The 23,981-nt window shown below is 40.9% G+C and overlaps 1 protein-coding gene across 5 annotated transcripts in view; it reads left to right on the forward strand.

The window, feature by feature from the left end:
• The window catches only part of PDE4B (phosphodiesterase 4B), a 540,618-nt gene extending 517,487 nt beyond the window's left edge, over positions 1 to 23,131 (forward strand). For 4 of the 5 annotated variants that reach the window (XM_045477724.1, XM_045477723.1, XM_045477725.1 and 1 more), the window contains 9 exons: positions 4,779 to 4,872; positions 10,682 to 10,860; positions 12,123 to 12,221; positions 12,358 to 12,522; positions 14,359 to 14,458; positions 16,556 to 16,710; positions 16,822 to 16,944; positions 17,650 to 17,832; positions 20,814 to 23,131. In XM_045477724.1, the coding sequence (XP_045333680.1) occupies positions 4,779 to 4,872; positions 10,682 to 10,860; positions 12,123 to 12,221; positions 12,358 to 12,522; positions 14,359 to 14,458; positions 16,556 to 16,710; positions 16,822 to 16,944; positions 17,650 to 17,832; positions 20,814 to 21,179 (1,464 nt within the window). In that variant the 3' untranslated portion in view covers positions 21,180 to 23,131. Of the gene's footprint in view, positions 1 to 3,586; positions 4,161 to 4,778; positions 4,873 to 10,681; positions 10,861 to 12,122; positions 12,222 to 12,357; positions 12,523 to 14,358; positions 14,459 to 16,555; positions 16,711 to 16,821; positions 16,945 to 17,649; positions 17,833 to 20,813 lie in introns of those variants that run through there. The other variant, XM_045477727.1, reaches the window with a different exon arrangement.
• The last annotated feature ends 850 nt before the right edge of the window (positions 23,132 to 23,981 follow it).

Here is a 23,981-nt window from a genome sequence, read left to right on the forward strand (position 1 = left end):
AAACATTCACCTATGATTTTATAAAGAAGATATATCCTAGGCAAGCAAGATTAAATCACTTACAGAGAATAATATCTTTTTCCATTTTCAAAAAATAATTGCAATTTCTAGCGGTGTTCGCAAATCTAGTGTTGGGCGTAAGCTTTAGGAGGCCTTGGAGGAATTTGTGTTACTAAGGGTCCATTCACAAACTGCTTGTCTGTGCTCAAAAGGGGCTCTGGCCATTTCCTCTGGGGACATTATTTCTAGGTAGGCTTTAACAGGGTTTTCTTGTGAAGGCAGATTCTTAACAGAAAAATAGGATCTGTGTACATTAGGTAGTAAAGACACATTTATCTTTGACATAGTGCACTCCTGTTTGTGGATTTCTCTACTGCATTTGACAAAGTAAATAATGTCCGTTCCCTTTCAATCCTGTAACTGCTTGGGACACAGTTTCACTCAGTAGAGCTGTTTTACCTTCCTCTCTGGGCGGAACACACAACTTGCTAAGTAGACAGGGAGATTCCAAGAGTCTTAGAGTATCAAACTCTGGAGGCATGAGAAACGCTTCTTTTCTGTTGCTGGTGACTTATTCTTACAGACTGAAGCATTTCCAATTTGGGTTGTTTTTCTCAGTAGTGTTGAGAGAGTTTTATTTTCTGGGAAATATCAGTTGCTGGTAAGTATCGTGTCCAGACTGTGGGAGGCTGCCACAGAACTTATCGTAGAATCATGACAGGTTCAGATTGAAAGGCTGAGGGCCGAAAACCATGCATCATTTTCATTTTATGTATGAGAGGTGAAGTGACTTCACAGGACTGTTAAGAGAGCTAAGAATGAAAGGATTTGTGTACTACATTGTAGCTGTCTCTGGCTCAACAGAAATAGCCTTCATATGGGAGTCTGACCCTGAAAACCCAACTAAGCCAAATTCTCCAACTGTCTCCTCGGCCTGCGTATCTCAAGCACAGTTCATATCCCGCTCCACTCCTCGGTGTGTTTCATCACACAGGCCAGCACAAACCATTCTAATTGTCCTCTACCTTATTAGAATGTAAAAGATAGCCCTGTCTGCTCCTTGAAGGCCAGGTCTGCCTTTCTTAGTTTATACAGAGCCCAACATAAGTGGGCTCGTCATAAATGCTTTTTGATGAGAGCGATGATCGCCTTAGTCAGTGTGGTTGGGCCCTCCCTTATGGAGGAGGAAAACCACAGGTTGTTGCTAAGCAACATTTTAGGACTGGGTCAGCTTCTGACCTGGCGTGACCTCCATTTGCGTACTTCATCGAGTTAATGTGTTTTATGGTTACCTCAGGACGACTTTGTTTTTGGTGGCATTGGCCATCTGTAAGCATGAGAAGGAGGGAGGTGATATTCATCTCTCGCTTCTTCTGTAGCTTACTCCTTCCCTAAGCAATACAGGAAAGGTGAGGAGTTTGGCTTATTCTCAGCCCTGTAGCTGAGAGGCACTTCCCTGCCCCCACACTGAGCCTGAATGACAGTATATCCCAACAGGATTTTGTGGCAATGGAAGGTCAAAGAAAGAGAGGAAGGAGAAAAGTTTTTCCCTTCTGAGACTTTTATTATTGAATTTCTACCTGCTTCTATATTCTGAGCTAAGGAGCCAATATGACTAATAAAGAACCAGCCCCTCTCTGTCCAGACTGTTAACTGTTGTGGTTAACTCACATGCCTTACTTCATCTGACTATTTCTACTAGGATAGAAGTTCATTAAAAGCATTAAAAGGGGTTTCCCCCTCCCTTTTTTTTTTTTTTTTTTTTTCTGCTCTATCTTTAATGCTTTGCCTGGTATGTTTTAGATGTTCAATAAATATTTATCTAATACATGATAAAATGGTTTTGTTTGATCTAGTACAAATGTGATTGACTCTAAAATCTTCCTAAGTATTTCACAGGCCAAAGGAACCAAACTGAGGATGGGGTGTTTGAATGTTACATTTGGCTAAGTCTTATGCAGAGATATAGTTAAAGGAATCATCTGTCTATGTGCTTTTTTTTCAAGATATTTTTACAGTGCTTCAAGTTAAGTTTCCTCCTTTGCCAGAACTTAGCTGCTTAATCAGAGCATAGAATCCTGCCTTTTCCAGCTTCTAAGTCTTTAGTGTAAGTGCCTGACTTTTGAGAAGTTAAAAATGAGAGGCCATGATGACCAAGCAGGTATGTCTTAAAAAAATAAATAGCTTAGAACTTACACAATTCACCTGGCGTTCAAAACTGCATAGAGGTTCAGTAGCTAAAATGCACTGGCTGAGACCATTGACCCAGGGATCCCTGGTTATTGTTACTAACATATTGTATCGTGGGAAAACACACATATGCAAGCAGGGCTCCCTAGAACCTCTTTGAGGACAAAGCGGAGTGCGGTGGGCCGGGAGGCAACAATGCTAAGCTGCGTTGCCTTCAGCTAGAAAGGCTGGGTCTCCTGGGCACAGGCAGTGGCATGACAGGGGCTTGGATGCTTGAAGTGAAGCCATTGTTGGTGCAGGATGCTCATTTGAAAGGAGAATGCCTCACAGGAAAGAGAGCCAATTGCGTGTGGGGGCTGTTGCCATGGTGCTTTGCTATTGCTTTAACATGCTGTACTTGAACTTCTGGGAGTCCAAGGGTGGGGTAACAGACAGAAGGGAGAAGAAGGGGGGTGGGATGGGCCTGGGAAGCTCACTGCATTAGGGCTCTGGTCTTAGACTTTCCTCTAGCCTGTGCTGTCTAATGCTGACACGGGAAAGGGGGCAGAGGAGGAAGGGAGGGAGGGAGGGAGAGAGAGAGATTGAGAGAGTCTACAGGAAGGGAATGACTTTCTCAACATGTCCTAGATTGCTAGAATGAAATGAAGATTAATTTAACTCCTAGATATTTCTAACATGAATTAGAAGATGTTTAACACTAAAATACCAAAACAGCATAGTCATTCATAACCCAAAGAAATTCACCATGCCTGCAGCAAATGATAGCTTACGTTTCCTAACACATTCCAGATCCTAGATTGAAAAGGTGAAATGTGTTTAATTCATTTGTCGAATGCAACCTAATATGCATATTAGTGAGCTGATGCAGTGGAGAAAATGGCATTCTGCAAATGATTTTTTCAACGTTTATTTATTTTTGGGACAGAGAGAGACAGAGCATGAACGGGGGAGGGGCAGAGAGAGAGGGAGACACAGAATCGGAAACAGGTTCCAGGCTCTGAGCCATCAGCCCAGAGCCTGATGCGGGGCTCGAACTCACAGACCGCGAGATCGTGACCTGGCTGAAGTCGGACGCTTAACCGACTGCGCCACCCAGGCGCCCCTGCAAATGATTTTTTAAATGAAGTGCGTTAATTCTATTCCTATTTGTTTGTGCAAGAAGGCTGAATGCATCGGCACACACTGTTGGTGTGCAAAAAATCCTCCAAAAAGCTAGCTTTTAAAAAAGTACTTGTGTTCTGAAAGCCTAGTCTGAAGACAGCCACAGTTCTAACCTGTTCTCAGTTTTTAAAAAATGTTTAGGAAGTAAATGAATCCAATGCACCATCACTTTGAAAACGTTAGAGTGGCTGAGTGCAGAGAGGGCGGTCTCTGCAGTGGAGAGAGGGTTAAGAACACCTAGTTGAAATGGGGGAGGGTAGGGACTTCGGATTTACTTAAATATTCATGGGGCTTCCTCCATTTTAATCTTCTCCTTTTTAAAAGATGGCTGTGTTTCCCAGTCTGGCAACCCCACAGGAAAGAAGAATTGCTCCTTCCTTGCAGAGTTCAGCTGAGCAGGACTAATCTAGAGTGGAAACCCCTTCGGCCACCAGGACTATTCATAATTCATAAGGGCTGCAAACCAGCCAGCTAAATACATTTAGACAGGCTCTTGCTCCTTCGTGCAATTCCTGATTTCATTACTCTCTCTGCCAGGAAAGAAGCAGCGAGCGTAGGCTTCTTGTAAGAATGGAGTGTGAAGATGGGCTTTGTTTGGATTAGGAAATGCCCTAAATTTTGGAGACTTTGTCTTTTATAAGCTTTGATTATTTTACCACTGAACCTGCAAGGCTTTCCCCATCCTTTCTCGGGACTGCTCTCTCAGAACAGTGAATTCTTTCCGAGGGATTTGTGGATTGTGGCGAGGAGAGCTTTCCAAAATGCCTGAGGCAAACTATTTGTTATCTGTATCTTGGGGTTACATCAAGGTGGGTTAATTTGATTCTGTTCTGTGTCTTTGATAGAATGTGAAACATTTACATCTGTACGCTTTCTGTGAAGTAGCAAACATCTGTAATGATTTCATTTGTGTTGTCACTGAGCCCACTGAGGCTGCTTAGTGTAAAATAACAGCATGTTATATTACATTGTATGTAAATAGACTGTGCTGTATTTTAATTCTATTCTCTTTATGCAGCTCTATTTGTAAAGGATGCATCTTTTTTTCCTCAGTTTTCTCCTAAACTTTTTACATATATCTCCTCTCACATGGTATTTTTGAGTTAATTTCCGATAAATATATTTTAAAAGTTGTTACATTTTCAAGTGAAATTATCATGACTTCTATTAAAATCCCTTTTCCTACGTTTGCGTCCTCAAAAGAAATCAGATGTTAATTCTAACAAATCTTAAGAAAACCTCTTTTCCCTAAGGTGACGTTGGGATGATTTCACATTAAGGAGGCTTTGTACTTTGCAGAAACAGTATCATTTATTTAATGGTACCTGCTCCTCCAATCTCTTGGTTCTTAGTAAAGTTGAAAATATCTGAAGTGATCATTTGCTATTTTTTTAGGTGGTTAACACATTTTTCTTCCTCACACACAGTTCAAGAGAATGCTGAACCGGGAGCTGACACACCTCTCAGAGATGAGCCGATCAGGGAACCAGGTTTCTGAATACATTTCAAATACTTTCTTAGGTAAGATATTAACTGGGAAACCTGTGTCGTAATTGAGATTTTTCAGTATTAATCTCTGCAACCCATCAGTGACATCCCTGTGTGAGTCTGGAATGGGGTGAAGTTACAGAAAAAGCCATTTTCAGTAAGAACGAAGGACAACATTTAAGGTTAAAAAAAAACTAGCAGAAAGATGTTACAAAGAGAAGAAAAGATTGAAAATACCCATCAAAGACAGAAGGTTATTATAGGCTAATTGTATTTCTACGAACCTCAGGTCACCCCTTATCGACCCACCCCCTTCCATCATGGCCAAGACACCTGAAAGGTGGGGTGGGGGCGGGTGTTCAGTCATCTAAATCTGAGGGGCCACCCTATTGGCTCTTTTGACATGGTATTCTTTAAATTCTGCCTATAAGTGGGCTCTGAGCAAAAGATTTCCTCTTAGGTGGTTTGTAAGAGATGTGGTTGGAGAATAACTGTGTGGTGACTTGGCCCAGAGGAATAAGCTTTGGAAATAATTTGACTATTGCTTTGCTGAGTTATTTCATAAAGATAAATGGGAAGAAAAGAATGTTCACATCTCTGAAAGATTTGGCTTTCTGCAAGCTGCATCCTTATCTTCCCAATCTGATGTTTTGATCTATTGTGCTCTGTTGTCACATTGCTGGTATTTAACTCATGACACTGACAGAAAAGATTTGCATCAAAGATCCTCAACTACTGTCAGGCATCCTGTGTGATAATAGGGATTTCTGAGCTCATGTTTAAAGCCATTCTGTTGTATAGTGATATAGTGACCGTATTTGGATTATTTTTTTTCTTTAATAAAGATATGTGGGATAGGCGAATCTGTCCTTCAAGGTAAATGGGTAGCATCTAGATTCTGATTCTGTTGACTTTCAAATACTGCTGAATTATGCTCCTTTACCGAACTCCACTATGCAGGGAAATGACCCATTCTTACAGCTGAACATCACACCTCCCTTCTTTTTGGCATAGCTACACATCATTAAATCCATGAACATTTGCTTTGGGGCCTTATGGAAACACACACCTCTTCTGGTTTTATTTAAAAAAAAAAAAAAAAACAACCCAGTCCTGTTTCTCTAATGCCAGAGCAGTTTCTGCTGTCAGCCAATCAATCTCTGATCAGCCCAATGCAGAGCTCAGGGCAGTGCTCTGCAGCGGACGGGCAGAGGCACGATTAACAAGTGCTTTTCCAACTGTTTCCAGTATGTGGGTGCCTTCGGCACCTGGTTCTCTCCAGCTGCGGTTACAGCACTTTGGTCAAGGAACAAAGGAGAAGAATTTTCATATATCCCAGCTCCAAGGAGACCTAGCATCTAACTGAACCCAAAGTGCTATATACTGATCCTTTTCTTATGCATTAACCCCCTTCATTCCTTTGAAGACAGTCATCCTCCACTGTCCATTTCAAATGTACTCTGCTCTGTGCAACACCCAATTACAGTCGTACAGGGACTGTACATTGAGGAAAACCAATTCTCCAGGTTAATGACTATGGGAGAGAAGAAGAAAATCTTGATTAGTGCAAGAACTCATTTTTGTGCTCATAAACATTGCATTTTAAAATGCCAAAGCTGGGGTGCCTGGGTGGCTCAGTTGGTTAAGCATCCGACTTCGGCTCATGATCTCATGGTTTGTGAGTTCGAGCCCTGTGTCGGTCTGTCTCTGTGCTGACAGCTCAGAGGCTGCAGCCTGCTTCGGATTCTGTGTCTGTGTCTCCCTCTCTCTCTGTCCCTCCCCCGCTCACGCTCTGTCTCTGTCTCCCTCTCTCTCAAAAATAAATAAACATTAAAAAACTTAAAAAAAAAAATAGAATGCCAGGGCTTATCTGTCTTCTCAGAAGAGACTCTCAGGACTGGAATACTGCGGCATGAGCCCTTTGTCATCCGAGACTGTGCAGAAGCAGCTGTCTTACACTTGTAGTCCCTTTCACCATCAGCTTGCCAAGGAAGGCAAGAATTGTTTAGCATACTAATCTTTCTTATCATCGTAGGCTATTAAGTGAGAAAGCTGATAAGATATTAAAGATGAGCTCTCAGGATCAACATTGTGTGTCTCAAGAACAGGCAAAGGTCAACTCTCTCTTGAATATTTCATTTGCCATTTGGCACATCTGTTGAGGAAAACCAATTTTTGGCTTCTCATTAGTCCAAAAAATTAAATTATCAAGAACAAGTTGTTGGGGAAGGTGTTAGAATCTCAATTCTTATAGACTCAGCCTTAGGAAGGTGTGTGTGTGTGTGTGTGTGTGCACGCAAAGTAGACCTGATCAAACACACCAGACAGATTAAAATTTTAAATATTCTTGGGAAAATATAGGGAGAAAAATATCAGTCATATAAACAAAGATACATTATTTGCCTCATCTTACAATGGGAGCACTGGAATAGATGGCATCCAGATCCCTTCCAACTCTACCATTCTAGGACTGTGCTACAGACTGAGTCTTTCAGTTTTGTTAAGACATACCTGGCAGTCTGGATTCTCTGTAATAGACTGTAGGCTTGCAATTTGACAATCCTGAAAAGCAAACAAACAAACCAGACTTGCTTCCAAACTGCAAATGCAAGACATGGAACTCTGAATCGTGTCTTGTGAGTGAATGTCCCTGGAGAAGAAGCATGAATGCGTCTTTCTTTGTAAACTGTCAGATCCGCAAAGGACCCTCATGGCCTTGTCGTCCAATTCCCCCATTTTACTAGAGAGAAAGTGGGCTCAGAAGGGCAAAGGAACCTAGTCAAGATTACCTGGCTATTCTGTTCCTGAGCCAGAGCTAAGGCTTTGCCCTCTTGACTCCCAGACCTAAATATCCTGTCACTTCTTTAACTAAGAAAGAAGGCTGTTAGGAACTCAGACCATCACGTTTAAGGGCATTTACATAATAGGTATATTCTTTTGGAGAAAAGTCTGTAAGAATCAAGATTGTTGGACCTAAAAAATAAAATATGTTTATTAACAGTTCCCAGTAATATAAGAGGGTCTTATCAGAGCACGGCAACCATCTTAGCAAAATATGAGAAGACCTTAGTGCTTTAAGTTAAAATTAAAGAGCATTATTACAGTAAGAGTCATTGAATGTTAAAATGCATCATCTGGGAAGGAGGGGATCGCTTCTCCAGTGATCTGTGAAACTTGTGCTGTTTCCATCTAAAGGATGGTGTCTAGATGGAGGAGTTGAAAGGCAGCAAAAGTCCATTTACCAACCAGGCACTTACTGATGCTTATAGGATCATGAGCTCCAGGTTGCTTGGAGAAGTGAGAGGAAGTGAAGCAGGACCTACAGGGAGGAAGCATAGGTAAAGCAAGATATCTAGATATGATATTATAATTTAGTAAATATTTTTACAAACAGAGAAAAGTCATTCTTTTAAATCCCCTACTGTGTCTCAAAGAGTAGAACATGGAATTTCAACGATGCAAGGAAAACAATCTAGAAATTTTGCATGATTAAATGCTGTGCTCTAATAAGAAAAATACCTCCAGTTATGCCATTAGCAGAGTTTTGACATGACCATTTTTTGCATCTGTTGGTTTTTTTTATTTGTTTTATGCTTATCCGCTATTTCTCCACTGTATTCTAACTGTTCTGTAAGTGTAAATTCACTGTGTTTATGGCAATTCTTTTCGTCTGTGTTTCAGGTTATTTCTACATTACACCGGCTAAACTTTTAACAGAGGAATTCAGAATAGGAATAGGGAAGCCTGTCAGTTGTCCCAGTGCCTGTACAGGGAAACACCCATTAGTGTCAAGTTGGTGCTATCTGTGAATAATGACTTTCTTCTTTATTGTAATGTTCCAGACACAGTAGTGGTTCAGCTCAATTACTGGCTGCTGCAAGGAATCTTTAGTTAACACAGGGGAAAGCTGCCGGTCCCACTAGAGCTTTTTACATCTGCAGCAGCATAGGGGAATCTAACAGTCTCTTTAATCAGACATGAGGAATGGCAAAGCACTGTCGTCGGGAAAGGCACGGGCTATTGTGGCCTTTCGTTCTAGCAAGAAGTAGTAATTATTAGCAGTGAAGTGACGGAGAGAAAAGTAATGTCAAGAATAATATGATATATAGTGCCAGAGATTGTGAGACCAGAAAGAAATTTGTAACAGGAACCTCAGGGCCTGGGTTCCATGTATGCTATTAAGTCACTGTGTCTGGAACTGAGTAATTGCAAAATAAATATCTGTTGAATAAATTGCCCTTTGAGCTTGGGCAGATTGCTGACTTCATCTGAAAAGTGAGGGTGTGGGATTATTATTGGTTCCCAAACCTGGCTCTGATCGTCAGTGTCACTTAGGAAGCCTTTTTAAAAATACTAATTCAGTAGGACTGGGTGGGGCTCATATTTTTCTAAAGTTCCCTGGGTGCTTCTGATGCTGAACCAGGTTGGAAACCCCTAAACCAACTGAAATGACCACTAAAATTCTTGCCTAGGCAAAAGTCATAGACAGATGAGTCTAGGAGCTTCTGGCACCTGAAGATAATAAGGGGACACTAGGGACAGAGAATACCTCTGCTCCCGGTGTTGATGCGTCCATGGCACTGCTTCTGCCTCCCTGTGCTTGCTTTGCTTTGATGAGTTGTCCATGGGGCCCTGGAAGCAGGCAGAGGTCTCTGGGGAAAACATGTGACTATGCCATCATCTTGCAAGAGTTGAAAGCAAATAGTCTGGGTCCCAGCATGCCATCTGGAACCATGTCATTTTCAAATAGAGAAGTTGTCTTTGTCCTCATTTTTACTGTAACAAGCAGAGATGGATGCAGGACCTTGGGAAAGCTGCATTAACTCTTTCAGCCACAGGGTGTCATTTAGTTCAATGAAGTAGCTGTTGAAGCAATTTAATAAATTACTGCCTCAGTGCACACACAAGCATCCCTGTGGCCTGAAAGAATTTGTGCATTTTTTGGGAGTACCCAGGATAAAGGCCCCTGTGAAGTGAAATGGAATATTCGGTTGCTGATACTTTTAATAGCATGAAATAGAGGAAAGAACCTCTATAGGAAGGTAGATGTTTTTGTCGCTAATCCTTCCTCTGCTATTACCTTGTTGTAGCAGAATTTTTTTTTAATGATTAAATGAGGTCAGCATAAATATTTAACAAGCATAAATATTTTAATAAATCTAATGTCTGTTATAAACGAGAGGCATTGTTTATTATTAATTAGTAGAACGAATACAAATAAAGCATGAAGTAACACTGATAGTTTTCCTCTAAACCTCAAATGGTGGTGTAATAAGCCAATGTTTAACGTATTTATTTGAAGATTATAAACCATTTGTTTACCTCACTTATATACTGCTCATCTACGCTGAAATGATGTCATATCCAGTTAAAGTTGTGTGGGTTTTTTAAATTTAAAAAATTAATACAAATATGATCAAATGAGCAGAACATAAAGTTTTTATGCACCTGAGTTTGGCTGCATGAACCTTTTCTATTATATAAACATGTAAGTTATTTACTTAAAAAATTGACATATAAATATTGATGACCTCCCTTGAAAATATAGAAGTATAATTCTAAATTACACTACAAATAGAAGGTATGGGATTGAGTCCTGCCTCCACCACTGCTCAGTTTTTTAGCTCCTCTAGGCCTCAGTTTTCTTAGCAATAAAATGGAGCAAAAAAGTCTCCTATTTTCCCCATCCACCTGACGGATTGTCCTGGAGATCAAGTGAGATAATATATGGCAGTCCTTTATAAGATGTAAAATCCATTACAGGACATTAGAAGTTATTTTGCATATTGCAGTCGGTTCTCATTGGCACACGTGGGCTGAAAACTGTTTCCCTTTGTTGCAGACAAGCAGAATGATGTGGAGATTCCATCACCCACCCAGAAGGACAGAGAGAAAAAGAAAAAGCAACAGCTCATGACGCAGATAAGCGGAGTGAAAAAACTGATGCACAGTTCAAGCTTAAACAATACAAGCATCTCACGCTTTGGAGTCAACACAGAAAATGAAGATCATCTGGCCAAGGTATGCATGAGCTGGGGGTGTGTGTAGCTCTCTGCTCTCCAGCCGGCGGCTGCCCAAAACTATCTACTAGAAAATAGCAGTGATCATGTTGGCTTTGTTATTAAATTGGATGATAAGAAGGCTGGTGTGGCCTCTTTGTCCATTGCTGGGCACCTAATTCAAGACCCTTTTTCTACAACAAAGGACCTTTTATTTTTTTAATTCTGAGCTGGATTTGTAAATGGAAGTTCCTCATGAATGAGAATCCTACCTAAGACACACAGGGAGAATCCATAGGGAGGCCGCAGACAGGATTGAATTGTCCCAGAGGACAGATCCAGGACTATATGCCAAGGACTAGTTGAAGAATCTGCACTGATTGGTAGAGCCAGAGAAGAAATGAGAAAGATTGATAGCACTGACTCAGAGCCCAAACCCCACTGTGGAGGAAGGCATAGAAAGAATTCAGCCATCCCCCAGTGGGGCGCCTAAGGTGACCCCAAGCTCATCTTGGCCTTGTGACACTAGGCGATGACCTTGCTGTGAGCAAACAGACATTCAGTGAGACTTTCTGAGAGATACCATTACAGCAAGGTTGATCTCACATTGGGGCAAGCCCCTGGGGAGAGCCTGGATCCCTTATTCCGGGCAAGAATTCAGAATGGAATAAATTACTCCTTTAATCATAATCTTGGAATAATCCCACAACACAGGACTGAATAATGTTTCTCCCAGGTCTATGTGTAGCCCAAGAGCTCTAAGATGGAATAATCCGCGGTTGGCGTTTTTCATGACCTTTTACATTAAAGCCGGGTTAACTTCTGCACATTCTAGCAGCTGACTCTCCCGTACCTGGCCCTTTGTGATAATAACCAAAGGGCAAAGCAGTTCCCCTGAGATCGTTTTTTAGCTGTTACTAATGGGCCAGTGATCAGTGAAGAGGAGAGACAGGGAAATGGAGCCAGAGGGACTTCTAGCCACTTGAAGCTACCTCTGAATACAGCTTGGTTGAGGACTGATATGGCAAAAACAGGTCAACAACTAACTCTGTAAATTAGACACACACTGTCCTTTTTCTGAAAAAATATACAGAAACATGTAACTAAAATGTAGAGGGCACCCAACCTCCTAGGCCATTCCATCTTCAAATCTTCATGCAACTAGAATACTCTAAATAGACACTCTAAAGACTTAGCCAACCATTGTCCAAAAACTAAATAAAAATAATGACATATGCTGATAAAACTGTACTTACTCCTAAATTCCTCTAATTTTCATTATAGGAGCTGGAAGATCTGAACAAATGGGGCCTTAACATCTTCAATGTGGCTGGATATTCACACAATAGGCCCCTCACATGCATCATGTATGCCATATTCCAGGTGAGTAAAAAGGAGAGAATATTGCTTATTCAATTAGATGGCTCTTAATGATTTTTTTTTCCATCCCAGTTTACTTTGACTTTTCTTCATTTTTGGACATCCACTTATTTATTTTCTAATCCATTTTACTACATAGGAAAGAGACCTCCTAAAGACATTCAAAATCTCATCTGATACATTTGTAACCTACATGATGACTTTAGAAGACCATTACCATTCTGATGTGGCGTATCATAACAGCCTACATGCTGCTGATGTAGCCCAGTCAACCCATGTTCTTCTTTCTACGCCAGCATTAGATGTGAGTAGTTGTGATCTGTTTTGCATAACTGCCCATCCTCTTTAAAATACAAGCTATCCAACATGTAATATATTTACAGAAATAATTGCACCTGCTTGAACTGGTTCTTTATTATGTATAACATCTATTAATTGGGTTACTAATAACAACGAAAGGCGTTTCTACTCTGCTTCCCAATATCAGCGTAACCCTCTCTTTACATCTCTCACAACTGAAAAATTATTTAATTGTTAAGCAATTAACAGGGTGCTTTATTTTTTATTGTATCTCCAGTATCTGATAAGTGTCCAGTTCATTATCTAGTATGTAGTATATCCCCAATATGCATGTACTGATCTGAATTGCCCACACCATCCCAAGCACTGTGAGAGATAACACAGAAATATAATATAAAATGTCCTACATTGTTCCTGTTAGGTATAACCATCCACAGACTTATCCTCCTAAGAATTCATAAAGGCAATTCTATGAGCTTTTTGAAGAAAAAGTAACTGAATATCTAGAAGTAAGGATTTAATAATGCTGAACCAAAGAGTACCAGTGTTCCCTTTTGCTAGACATCTTGCTAGACAGTGGCTGTGCTCCTTTCTTCGTAGATTAATGCATTTTCATACCCCAACATTAGCAGCAATGTGCCCAGCAGGCCATGATCTTCCTTGACAAACAGCAATGGTAGTCAGATACCTTTAAACTGTGCAGGCTCAATGCAGGAGGGGACTTGCCAACCCCTGTCCAGCCCTACCTACCTTGACAGATTCAGTTTGGAAGGTGAAGAAAGATTAAACTGACTGCAAGTCTATTGCTTGGGTTCCATATTTCCTGAGAAAAGAAATCCAAGAAAACTTGGGGAAGTGACATAGAGCTAAGATTGTTTTATCCCCTAAAGGAGAGAACCAGTATTATTTTTATGTTCTATATAAATTATAGGATTATAGAGTGGGCCAACACGGTTTATCAACTACCCACTGTTATTGATAGGATACCTATTGTGTAGCCAGAAATTGACCACAGGGACCACACATGTTTAGAGAAGGAAGAGCTCAGTGGGTCTTTGAGCAATTAGTCTTCATGAAGAGGTGGAAGCTGAGCTGGCATTTGCAGGATCAGAAGATTTAAGTAATCACAGAGGATGAGGAAAGATATTTCAGCCAGAGCAAGACCATTTAGTCAGAAGGAATATATACCTGCACAAATAGTAGGTTTAAATTATTGTGTACAAGTCAGGGCGGAGGAGGCTTCAAAACATGGCATGAAGGAGTAGAGCAGTGGGGCATTCAGTTTTACTTCTTAAAATGTTCTCAGATCTTGCCCGTAGTAAACAATTACTGGATAAGAATTGAAGGAACGGATGGAAGAATGAGTGAATATATGAAAGCATCTGATCTCACTACAAATTTAGCTTTGGGAAATAACTTATTGCCAGTCTTATGAGTTTAGAATTTAGCCTTTCTTCTGTAAGTTACTGAGCCTGAAAACATGAAGGTTGTTATATGTCAGAGCAGAGCCAGTCTGACTTGCTTCTTTGACTTCTGTGTGCTTGTGTTACATAAGCACCATTCTGCCCTACCACTTGTCCAAGAAACAAACATCAGACCCCATCGGAAGCATGGTGCTAAGGCCTTCCTACAGGCTTGATGTGGGTATGGGCTTCAGCCATTTTTCCTTTCACATGATGATGGATAGAATCTACATTTATTTAATGTATTGAGACATTACATAAATCAGCAGACAGTCCTTCTCCCAGCAAGAGTGAAATGCATACTTTAATATGAAGCTGAATAAGCAGGATACAGGCCAATGGGATACGGAGTTAAATGTGCTCGTTTCGCTCTGCAGGCTGTCTTCACAGATTTGGAAATTCTGGCCGCCATTTTTGCAGCTGCTATCCATGATGTTGATCACCCTGGAGTCTCCAACCAGTTTCTCATCAACACAAGTGAGTTCACTACTAGAACAGTCACTTGAGATGATTGTATGATTCATTGCTTCATTTTTCCCCCTAATGTTTTCATTATGGATGACAATAAGGGTAATAATGAGGTAATCCTCCATTCCACTCAAACCAGTCAGACCTTTCCTGGGTACTGTGTCCAGTCCGGCAACACAATTTTTGAGCTGCGTGGAGAACTTGGAAAGGGTCAGAGGGGAGCCATAAAAAGTACTCAACATTTGGAAAATACAATACGTGAGGAAAGAGTAACAGATGTGGAATTATTCAGTAAGGACAAGGAAAGGCTTGGGGATAATGTGATAATGATTTTCAGTGTTATGCAGGGCTCTCACATAGAATATGGTGACCCACTAGTGTCCCTCTCTACTGAGGAAGCAGGCCCAAATATTGTGTCTGAGCATGGGAACCTCTAAACAGAAATAAAACTAAAAGGAAGCACTGGAATGCTTGGTTTGTAGTAGTGAAGATGACCCCAGTGACATTTAAGGCTGGTCCAGCCTTAGGACCTCAAGCTGTACTCAGTGCTTTTGTCATGCTGAAAATACTTAGTATCCATGGCAGTGAAAATCCATGAATTTGGGGCACATGGGTGGATTGGTCAGTTAAGTGTCCAACTCTTGATTTCAGCTCAGATCATTATCTCACGGTTCATGAGATCGAGCCCCACGTAGGGCTCTGTGCTGACAGTGCAGTGCCTGCTTGGGATTCTCTCTCCCTCTCTCTCTGCCCCTCCCCTGCTCATGCTTGAACGCTCTCTCAAAATAAATAAATCCTAAAAAATAAAATAAAATCCATGAATTTTCTCAGCTAGCGCACTGTTTCTAAATGCTAAAAATGCAAGTACTTTTTCTTCTGAGAATATTGGTTATCTAGTTGTGGTCATAATTAACATCAAGTGTTGATGGTTTTATAGGAATGTTTGAGCTACTTACTATGTAAGAGTCTCTGTCCTACTTTATCAGAATATCTGGATGATCTAGGTGTAGGGTAGATTCCTTATTTAACCTTGTTCTTCTACTGAAAGAATATAAACTTTGGGCAACTACTTGGCTGCTGGATTGTATCAGCTGGCATAATGTGGTGTCACAAATCAAACCGTATATGGGCCAGTTAGCTTCACACAGAAAAGTGGTCTTTCTGTTACAGCCACCTACAACACTAGAGCTCACAAAGCCAGTTTGCAGATCTGGGATTGATCACAGGGTGAACAGGGCAGAAATGTTAAAATGACCTCATATATCCTACCGTCCATTCTGAGACTGTAAGGCAAAGCACACAGTTAAAGCAATGGTATATGAGTGACCACATCTGCAATTAGGAACCTATTGCCATCACTTGGCTATTATTCTTTATTAAGAGAAAATGTTCCTTTCAGAATTTGTTGACCATATTCTCCAGTGCAGACCATGTCTCTGCCTAATGAAAGATGTCTATGACTCTTCTGCGTGAAAGGCAGGCTGGAAGCCATTTCTGAGATATAGGGCCAGAGGACAGAAAATCTGACATCAAAATTGTTCTTAAAAATTATTAATGTTTTGTTACCATGTTTGTAGAAAGTTCCAAAAAAAGCTAAATTATTTGGATAAAACAAAATTCCACACTCACATTATTAATGTCTTTGAAAACCAAAAACTCACAATTGACAGAACTGGGGAACCTACAAGAAAGTGAGATAGTTTGAAAATCCTAATGCATTTGATAAAGTTTAGTAGCATTTTCTGTTTATTCTTTTCCAAAGCAAAAAAGTGTGTGAAGACATAAAGGAAACTACAACTGAGATAAAAATATGCCCTTACCTAATGTTGAATCCTTCATCTGGAGTGAAGAAGGAGAAAAAGACTTTTAAAATACCATGAATTTTAGTCAAAGAGAAAGCTTACGCACCAATATCTATGACAAGCATGATTTGCTTGGGAACGGGCTACTACCTTTTGGACGAGGAAACTGTGTCTCTGATTTTTGACATGTGAATCTTGGTTCCTAACATTTGGAGAGAACTAAATCTGATTTCACACTGAAGTAATGCCAACATTGGAATTATACCCGTTTGTTCTTAAGTCATCCTTTTTCCTTGTTTATTAGATTCAGAACTTGCTTTGATGTATAATGATGAATCTGTGTTGGAAAACCATCACCTTGCCGTGGGTTTCAAACTGCTGCAAGAAGAACACTGTGATATCTTCCAGAATCTCACCAAGAAGCAACGCCAGACACTCAGGAAAATGGTTATCGACATGGTAAGACTTCCTTTCTACATCCCTCACTTACTTTTCCCTGCCAAGGACAAGAAACTCCATTCTCTTCAATGAACTGAGTTTATTGAGAGTTTCGTTGTATTTCTACCCTAGGTGTTAGCAACTGATATGTCCAAACATATGAGCCTGCTGGCAGACCTGAAAACAATGGTGGAAACAAAGAAAGTTACAAGTTCAGGTGTTCTTCTCCTGGACAACTACACGGATCGTATACAGGTATTTGATGAAAGCCTTTGATTTAACACAAAGCCAAACCAAACTAAATTAAACAATTAAAAAATGAAACCAAACGTCAGTTCAGTTAGTTGCATATCTGGTTATTATTGCAACTTGGACTTACTTTAAGAACAAGGAAAATGGACATTCAAGCGTATCCTCTAATTTATGAAGAAAAACATAACGCTATTTATTGAATTTCTTAGTTCTAAAAATAAATGGCAAAATTCATTTGTAATAGGGGATACGTGACTGCTGGGCCCAAAAGCTCGTGTTTGGATATAAATCCCATTGACTTGAAGATTGTTAGGTCTGTTTTGATTATACAAACTGCCATCAGCTGGTCTCTTTCCACAAGTGGAAAATATGAAGACATCTACTTTTGAGTAATTCTTCGCATTTTTTCCAAACTGGGGAAGGGAAATGATGGCAGCATTTGACCTCTAATGTCCCTTCCAGTTTTTACATTCAATGACTATCAGTCTGAGAAGACACACATTTTCCCTTTTGGGACTCCTGTGATAGTAAATAACCAAGTCTGGCCAGCACCATTGTAGGACTGCTTTTTTGTTGTACTCACCACAATTATAAGGCAACTACAGTGTTCTTGGGTTGGGTACCAAGTGTACTAGTACAAGAGGAACGAGATGTTCTGGTAGTATTTACACCTGATTTTCCGGGATTTCTAAAACTTGATGATTTCAGGTCCTTCGCAACATGGTACACTGTGCAGACCTAAGCAACCCCACCAAGTCCTTGGAATTATATCGGCAGTGGACAGACCGCATCATGGAGGAGTTCTTCCAGCAGGGAGACAAAGAGCGGGAGAGGGGAATGGAGATTAGCCCAATGTGTGATAAGCACACAGCTTCTGTGGAAAAATCCCAGGTATCTAATATGCAATTTTCGAAGTTTCTGTGAGCTCTGCAGATTGTAGAACTGGAAGGTTCTATCAAATTCCTGAAGCTATAAGGAAGCAACTACCCATTTAGTTCCATTTTACTCGTGACTCATTTGCCTTCTCCATTATACTCAGTTTCACAGGGTGGAAGCAAAGCAGTCCTCAGAAACCTGTCAAAGTGTGGTCTGTGTATCCTCAAGCAGTTTAGGGAGTTGTCTATGACCTGAACTCAGAGCTACTCAGAGCTACTACCTCCCCACACCCATCTCTCCAGATTTCTCTTACCCCTATCCTTATCCAAGAGCTCTACCCTTCATCCTTGCTTCCCCCACCCTGGGTCTGCTGCCCCTCCATAATCAAGTGCACTGCCAAGTGTGGATTTCATTCCACACACCTCTTCCACCTCACGGTCGATGCCCTGTCCTGTGTCCCCTTCCAAGGTTGCTTCTCCACATCTGAGAACATGTTGACATCTTCTGATCATGTCTAGAGCTACAGATTCCCTATGTGCTGAGGACTAGGGACAATATGCTGGAGTCTAGAGGATGCAGAAATGCCTCAGATACCTCTAGCTGCAGAGTATATAGCACTAGAAGTATCGATATCCCCACAAAGGCTTCAGGACCTGCTGAAATGTTGTGTTTTTCAGAGCAACAAATGACCTGAGCAAGGTAGTCATGATTGAGAATAGGTCTATAGGCTATTCAAGGTCTTTATCACAAAAACATTAGGAGGGCTTTTTGTTAGTGTGTATCCTCTTTCTCCACTATCTGCCACCCCCCAATTTACACATACTTGTAATATCGATGCAGAGTTCCCTTGTAATTATTATTTTGCTGTTTCTTAAAGAAACCCAGTCAAATGAGTTTAATATCTGTGAACGTGCTCTAAAAGGCTAATATACTCTAAAAATGCACGGTAATATTAACTTATCAGGGCCAATTCAAATCCCCTAAAGCCTTAATTAGAATAATGAATTAATTAACTAGAATAATGCCTGTTTATTATCGATAGGTGGTGTTTTATATTTTTATGGTGTTCCATGTGATTTTCTACACATTTCCCCCTACGTGGTCCTATTTGAACCTCCAAACAGCTTTGTGAGATAGAGCAGCTATTTTCCCAGTGTATCAGGTGGAGAAGCTGTCCCCTGGCTCATTTCACCAGCTCTTTAGTGACCCAGCTACCCTCCACCCAGAGCTCTTTACTCTCCATCACTGTAGACAAGTCTCCCTGTTGCCATGACATCAAGGCCCACTCTGGTGTTTCCCGCAGATGAGCTCTAGCAAGCATTGTCTGAGTAGTCTGGCAATAAAGCCCTTGACTAGGTGCTCTTAGGATTTGTAGAGCTCTCTCTGACCCAGGGCCTAGGAAATAAGTGGCTAGAAGCTAGCTTTCAAAAAAAGTGCCAATCATTTAGCAGAAGCAAAACAAATGAAGAAAGGAAATGACTGCACTGCATTTAGCTGATTCCATTTTCTCCATTGCCTTGAGCTTATTTTTTCAGGTCCCTGGAAAACACCTTGAAAATAGTCTCTAAAATTCATTAAATACAAATAATGAAGTAAAAGGGAGGAAAAGGGAGTGAGTGGAAGCAAGAGAAATAACTGAATCATCTGCACACAAGTTCACATAACTAATGCAGATCAGAGATGTCCCAACTTTGGTGTGAGTTATGTTAAGATTAGGGAAGCACCAGGGAGGAGGAGGAGATAGATAGGTCGATAGATAGATGATAGATAATGATAGATAGGTAGATAGATAGATAGATAGATAGATAGATAAAAGTTGATAGATATAAATAATAGGTACATATAGATACAAAAGAGTCACATAGGAACTGTGATCTATGAGATGATTTGCCAAAAAACAGAATGCTGTTAAAGGAAAGATTTCCAGTAGTGTGGAAAGATAGCTATATCATGTCCCATGGGCAGGTAGAAGTCGCTCTTGCTCATTTACCTCGGAATCTGGACCCAGCATCTCTCCAGTTCCCCAGACGAGGACAGGGGAATTCCATTCCCTCATTCAACTTATGCCTATTCTTTCTCACAACCTGCCCCCACCCCCAGTGTTTCCTGTTTGTCCGACAATGGAGAGGTCAGCATAAGGCCACTGAGCCAGCTCATGCAGGATGCATAGCCCCTGTGTAAACCATAACAGAGCCATAGCCTCATATTTATTCACAGGAACACTAGCAAAGGAACTGCTTAATTGTTTTTATTTTCCCTCCTTTCTCCTGATGGAAGTGACTATACCCTGTGGGATCTAAGACAATTGCAGACATGTCCACAGAGGGGATCTTTGTTTGTTTAGGGTCTTGAAGTATCTTCAGATGTTTTACCATACTCGTCTACAAACAAGAGCCTTCCACTCTGAGAAATTTCATAGTCAGGGGCTGTCTCCCCTTCCTTTTAGAATAGCGGCATATTTTAAATTTATCAGGAAAAGAATGTCGAGTCAGAACTCATTAGACCTGGAGCTTCCTTCTTTGTGGAATGACTCACAGAATCCAAGTAGTGACAAAGTCATTCCCAGTCAGGGTTACTTACATCCAGACTTCTTATCTGGCACACGTGAAAGGAAAAGTAGTCAGTTATAGTGAGACAAACACAGGCTCTGGGATCAGACAAAACTGGGCCTAAGTTCCAGCTCCACTGCTTAAGCTAAGTTCCAGCTCCTCCAGGCTCTGTGATCTCTGACAAGATATTTCATCTCAATGAGTGTTAGTTTCCTCCTTTGTAAACTGCGGGTAACAGTACTTCCTCTGTGGACTTAAGAGCGATAACTTGGATATTAGATCCAGGGGAGGGTGTATCATGTAGTATATACTGAAATACAGAATCTCCTCTTATTATTGATCCCCCTTGGGTTGTTGGGGCTCTTTCTTTGCCTAGAAACCAGGATAGTTTGTTAGGTTTTCAAGAGTCCATCACAATAACTGGGGTGTAACTTTATTTTCTTCCAGGTTGGTTTCATTGACTACATTGTCCATCCACTCTGGGAGACCTGGGCAGATCTGGTGCAGCCTGATGCCCAGGACATTCTGGACACGTTAGAAGATAATAGAAACTGGTATCAGAGCATGATACCGCAGAGTCCCTCCCCACCACTGGACGAGCAGAACAGAGACTGTCAGGGTCTGATGGAGAAGTTTCAATTTGAACTGACCCTTGAAGAGGAGGATTCCGAAGGCCCCGAAAAAGAGGGAGAGGGTCACGACTATTTCAGCAGCACAAAGACACTTTGCGTGATTGATCCTGAACATAGGGATTCACTAGGAGGGACTGATGTAGACATTGTGACAGAAGACAAGTCCCCTATCGACACATAATTGCCTTCTCCGTGTGGAGATGAACATTCCACCTTTGACAAGCATGCCAGCTGTATGGTAGGGCCAGCCCATCACGGGGGCCTAAGCCTGCACGGGACAAGGGCCATGTGGCCTTTCCAGTTACTTGAGTTTGGAGCCAGAATGAGAGACCATGAAGCAGATAGCAGTTCAGAAAATTCCACGGCTGACTTGCCTTGCCTGCAAGCTTAGTGGAGAGCTGAAGCTTTATCTGGTACTGGAGGCCAAGATCAGATCCTGAGTAAATGGCTTGAAAATAGAAGACACAAAACTGAGAGATTTTTCTGCACTAAGTTTTGGGAATCTGTCCCCTCTAGTGACTGAACTGACTGATTAATAACTTCATTTATAAATCTGCTCACCTGTCCCCTTGTCTGCCAACCTGTGTGCCTTTTTTGTAAAACATTTTCACGTCTTTAAATGCCTGTTGAATACCTAGGGTTTAGTATCAACTTCTACACAGATAAGTGTTCAAAGTGGACATAAACTTTTTTGACTCTTTCTGGGAAAAAAAAAAAAAAAAAGGAAAGCAAATGGTCTTCCTTCTTTCTTGGGCAATATCTTTCACTTTCCTACAGTTACTTTTGCAAATAGAAAGGACACGCTTCTAACCACATTCTACTTCCTTCCCTTATTGTCCCATTCAGCTTGACGGTTGCCCGTATAACTTATCTCTGTTTGCCTGCTTACAGCAGTATTTTTTCTCCTCTTAGAACTTCACTTCTTGTGCTGCCGAGTAAAGTGAGCAAACTAAGAGGTAGGAAAGGGTAATTGTGTTGTTCACAGTAACAGTCTGTGTAAAATTCAGCTCCATTAGGCAGCGCACCATGTTGTGTCCTGAACCCCTGGGCCGCTGGGTGCTGCACGGTCCCCATCCTATCCCCTCCCCCCATCAGTCTCCACCCACTTACCCTGTTTTCAATTGGATGCTGCCGTCTTTCTCTTGCACTGCCTTCTGCGCTAACACCTCCATTTCTGTTTATAACAGTATATTTATTACTTAATGTATATAATGTAATGTTTTGTAAGTTATTAATTTATATATCTAACATTGCCTGCCAATGGTGGTGTTACATTTGTGTAGAAAACTCTGCCTAAGAGTTGCGACTTTTCTTGTCACGTTTTTGTATTGTGTATTATATAACCTGGACATCGCTTAAGAGAGACATACGACCCCTTCCCCAGTGAGGACATTCGTGGGCTTTTATTCAGAAGGTCTGCCCTCTTCCCCATCTGAGTTGCTAATACTGCACAACCCCTTTGTGAACCAGTTTTGGAAACAGGATTCTCACATTAGATACTAAATGGTTTATACTGAGCTTTTACTTTTGTATAGTTTGATAGGGGTAGGGGGCAATGGGATGTAGTTTTCACCCATGTTCTATCCAAATCTGTGTATGCATGAATTGGGTTATAACTGGGTTCTACTATAATTGTGGCTTTGGTTTAAACAGTAACACTACATTTGCTCGCAGGTGGTTCTTCTGAGTGTTCCCAAACTACTGACTTTGAAAGCCTCTTGCCTGCCATTAAGCAGGAATGTCATGTTCCCATTAATTACAAAAAAACACAATAAAACAATGTGAATTTTATAATAAAATGTGAACTGATGTAGTAAATTATGCAAATGTGAAGCTTCCAATAACACTTGTTAGGCCTCATACTGACTTCAGTCTCCGTGTGTAAAATATATTTCATGCTTTCAGTTCAGCATTGTAACTCACTAGTTAAAGAAATGGCACAAACGTGCATGACCGATGGGTTTGTATGTCTATGAACACTGCATTATTTCAGGTGGACATTTTATTGTTTTCAAAAGTTTCTCACAATGTATGTTATAATAGTATTATTATTATTATTATATATTGTGCTCAAATGCATTCGTAAGAGACTTTTATATGAAAGTGAATAAACAAAAGCATGATTAGATTAGACTATAGGCCCAATTATTTTGTGGTTAGTTCTGACCTATTAAAAGCAGATCTTTTTTTCTCTTCTTTCCTACCATACCCCACGAAGAAAACCAACTACTTTGCCTGGCCAACCCCGCAACTGAAGTTTCAGAATCTGTGTCCAAAAAGTCCCCTAGCTTGGAACGTTTCACGTTTTCTTAGCAAATATCCATGCAGCTCAATGATGCGGGAAGGGAGGTGGTAAAGAAAACAAAACCACTTTAAGAATCTGAAGAGTTTAATCCACTAGATGAATAAAGGGACTCTCCAGCTTGGCTGGGTCCTCCAGAAAAATGAATCATGGAACCAGAGAACATTAGCTTCATGTCATCAGATGGTCCCACTGATTCATTTGACGAAGAATCTTGAGGTCCAAAGAGTCATCTTCAAGCACCATTGACAGAGTCCTGGTTGACTCTCAGTGGTCTTTTCGACCATTCATGGAGTCTCCTATTGATCATATGGTTATGTTTTTCTTTATGGAAAGAGCTATATAAATAGCATAGGCAAAAATACGTAAACACTTTGTTGAAATTTTAAAATCAGCTTTAAAAAAATTTTACCCTGGGATGCCTGGGTGGCTCAGTTGGTTAAGCGTCTGACTTCGGCTTAGGTCATGATCTCATGGCTTGTGGGTTAAGCCCTGTGTCCAGCTCTGTGCTAACAGCTCAGAGCCTGGAGCCTGCTTCGGATTCTGTGTCTCCTTCTCTCTCTGCCCCTCCCCTGGTCATGCCCCCCCTCCCCCGTCTTTCAAAAATAAATAAACATTAAAAAAATTTATCCTAAGAAGTGTGTGTGTGTGTGTGTGTGTGTGTGTGTATGGTAAGGAAGG

This window comes from Leopardus geoffroyi, chromosome C1 (genome assembly GCF_018350155.1).
Source record: "Leopardus geoffroyi isolate Oge1 chromosome C1, O.geoffroyi_Oge1_pat1.0, whole genome shotgun sequence".
In the NCBI taxonomy this organism is placed as follows: Eukaryota; Metazoa; Chordata; class Mammalia; order Carnivora; family Felidae; genus Leopardus; species Leopardus geoffroyi.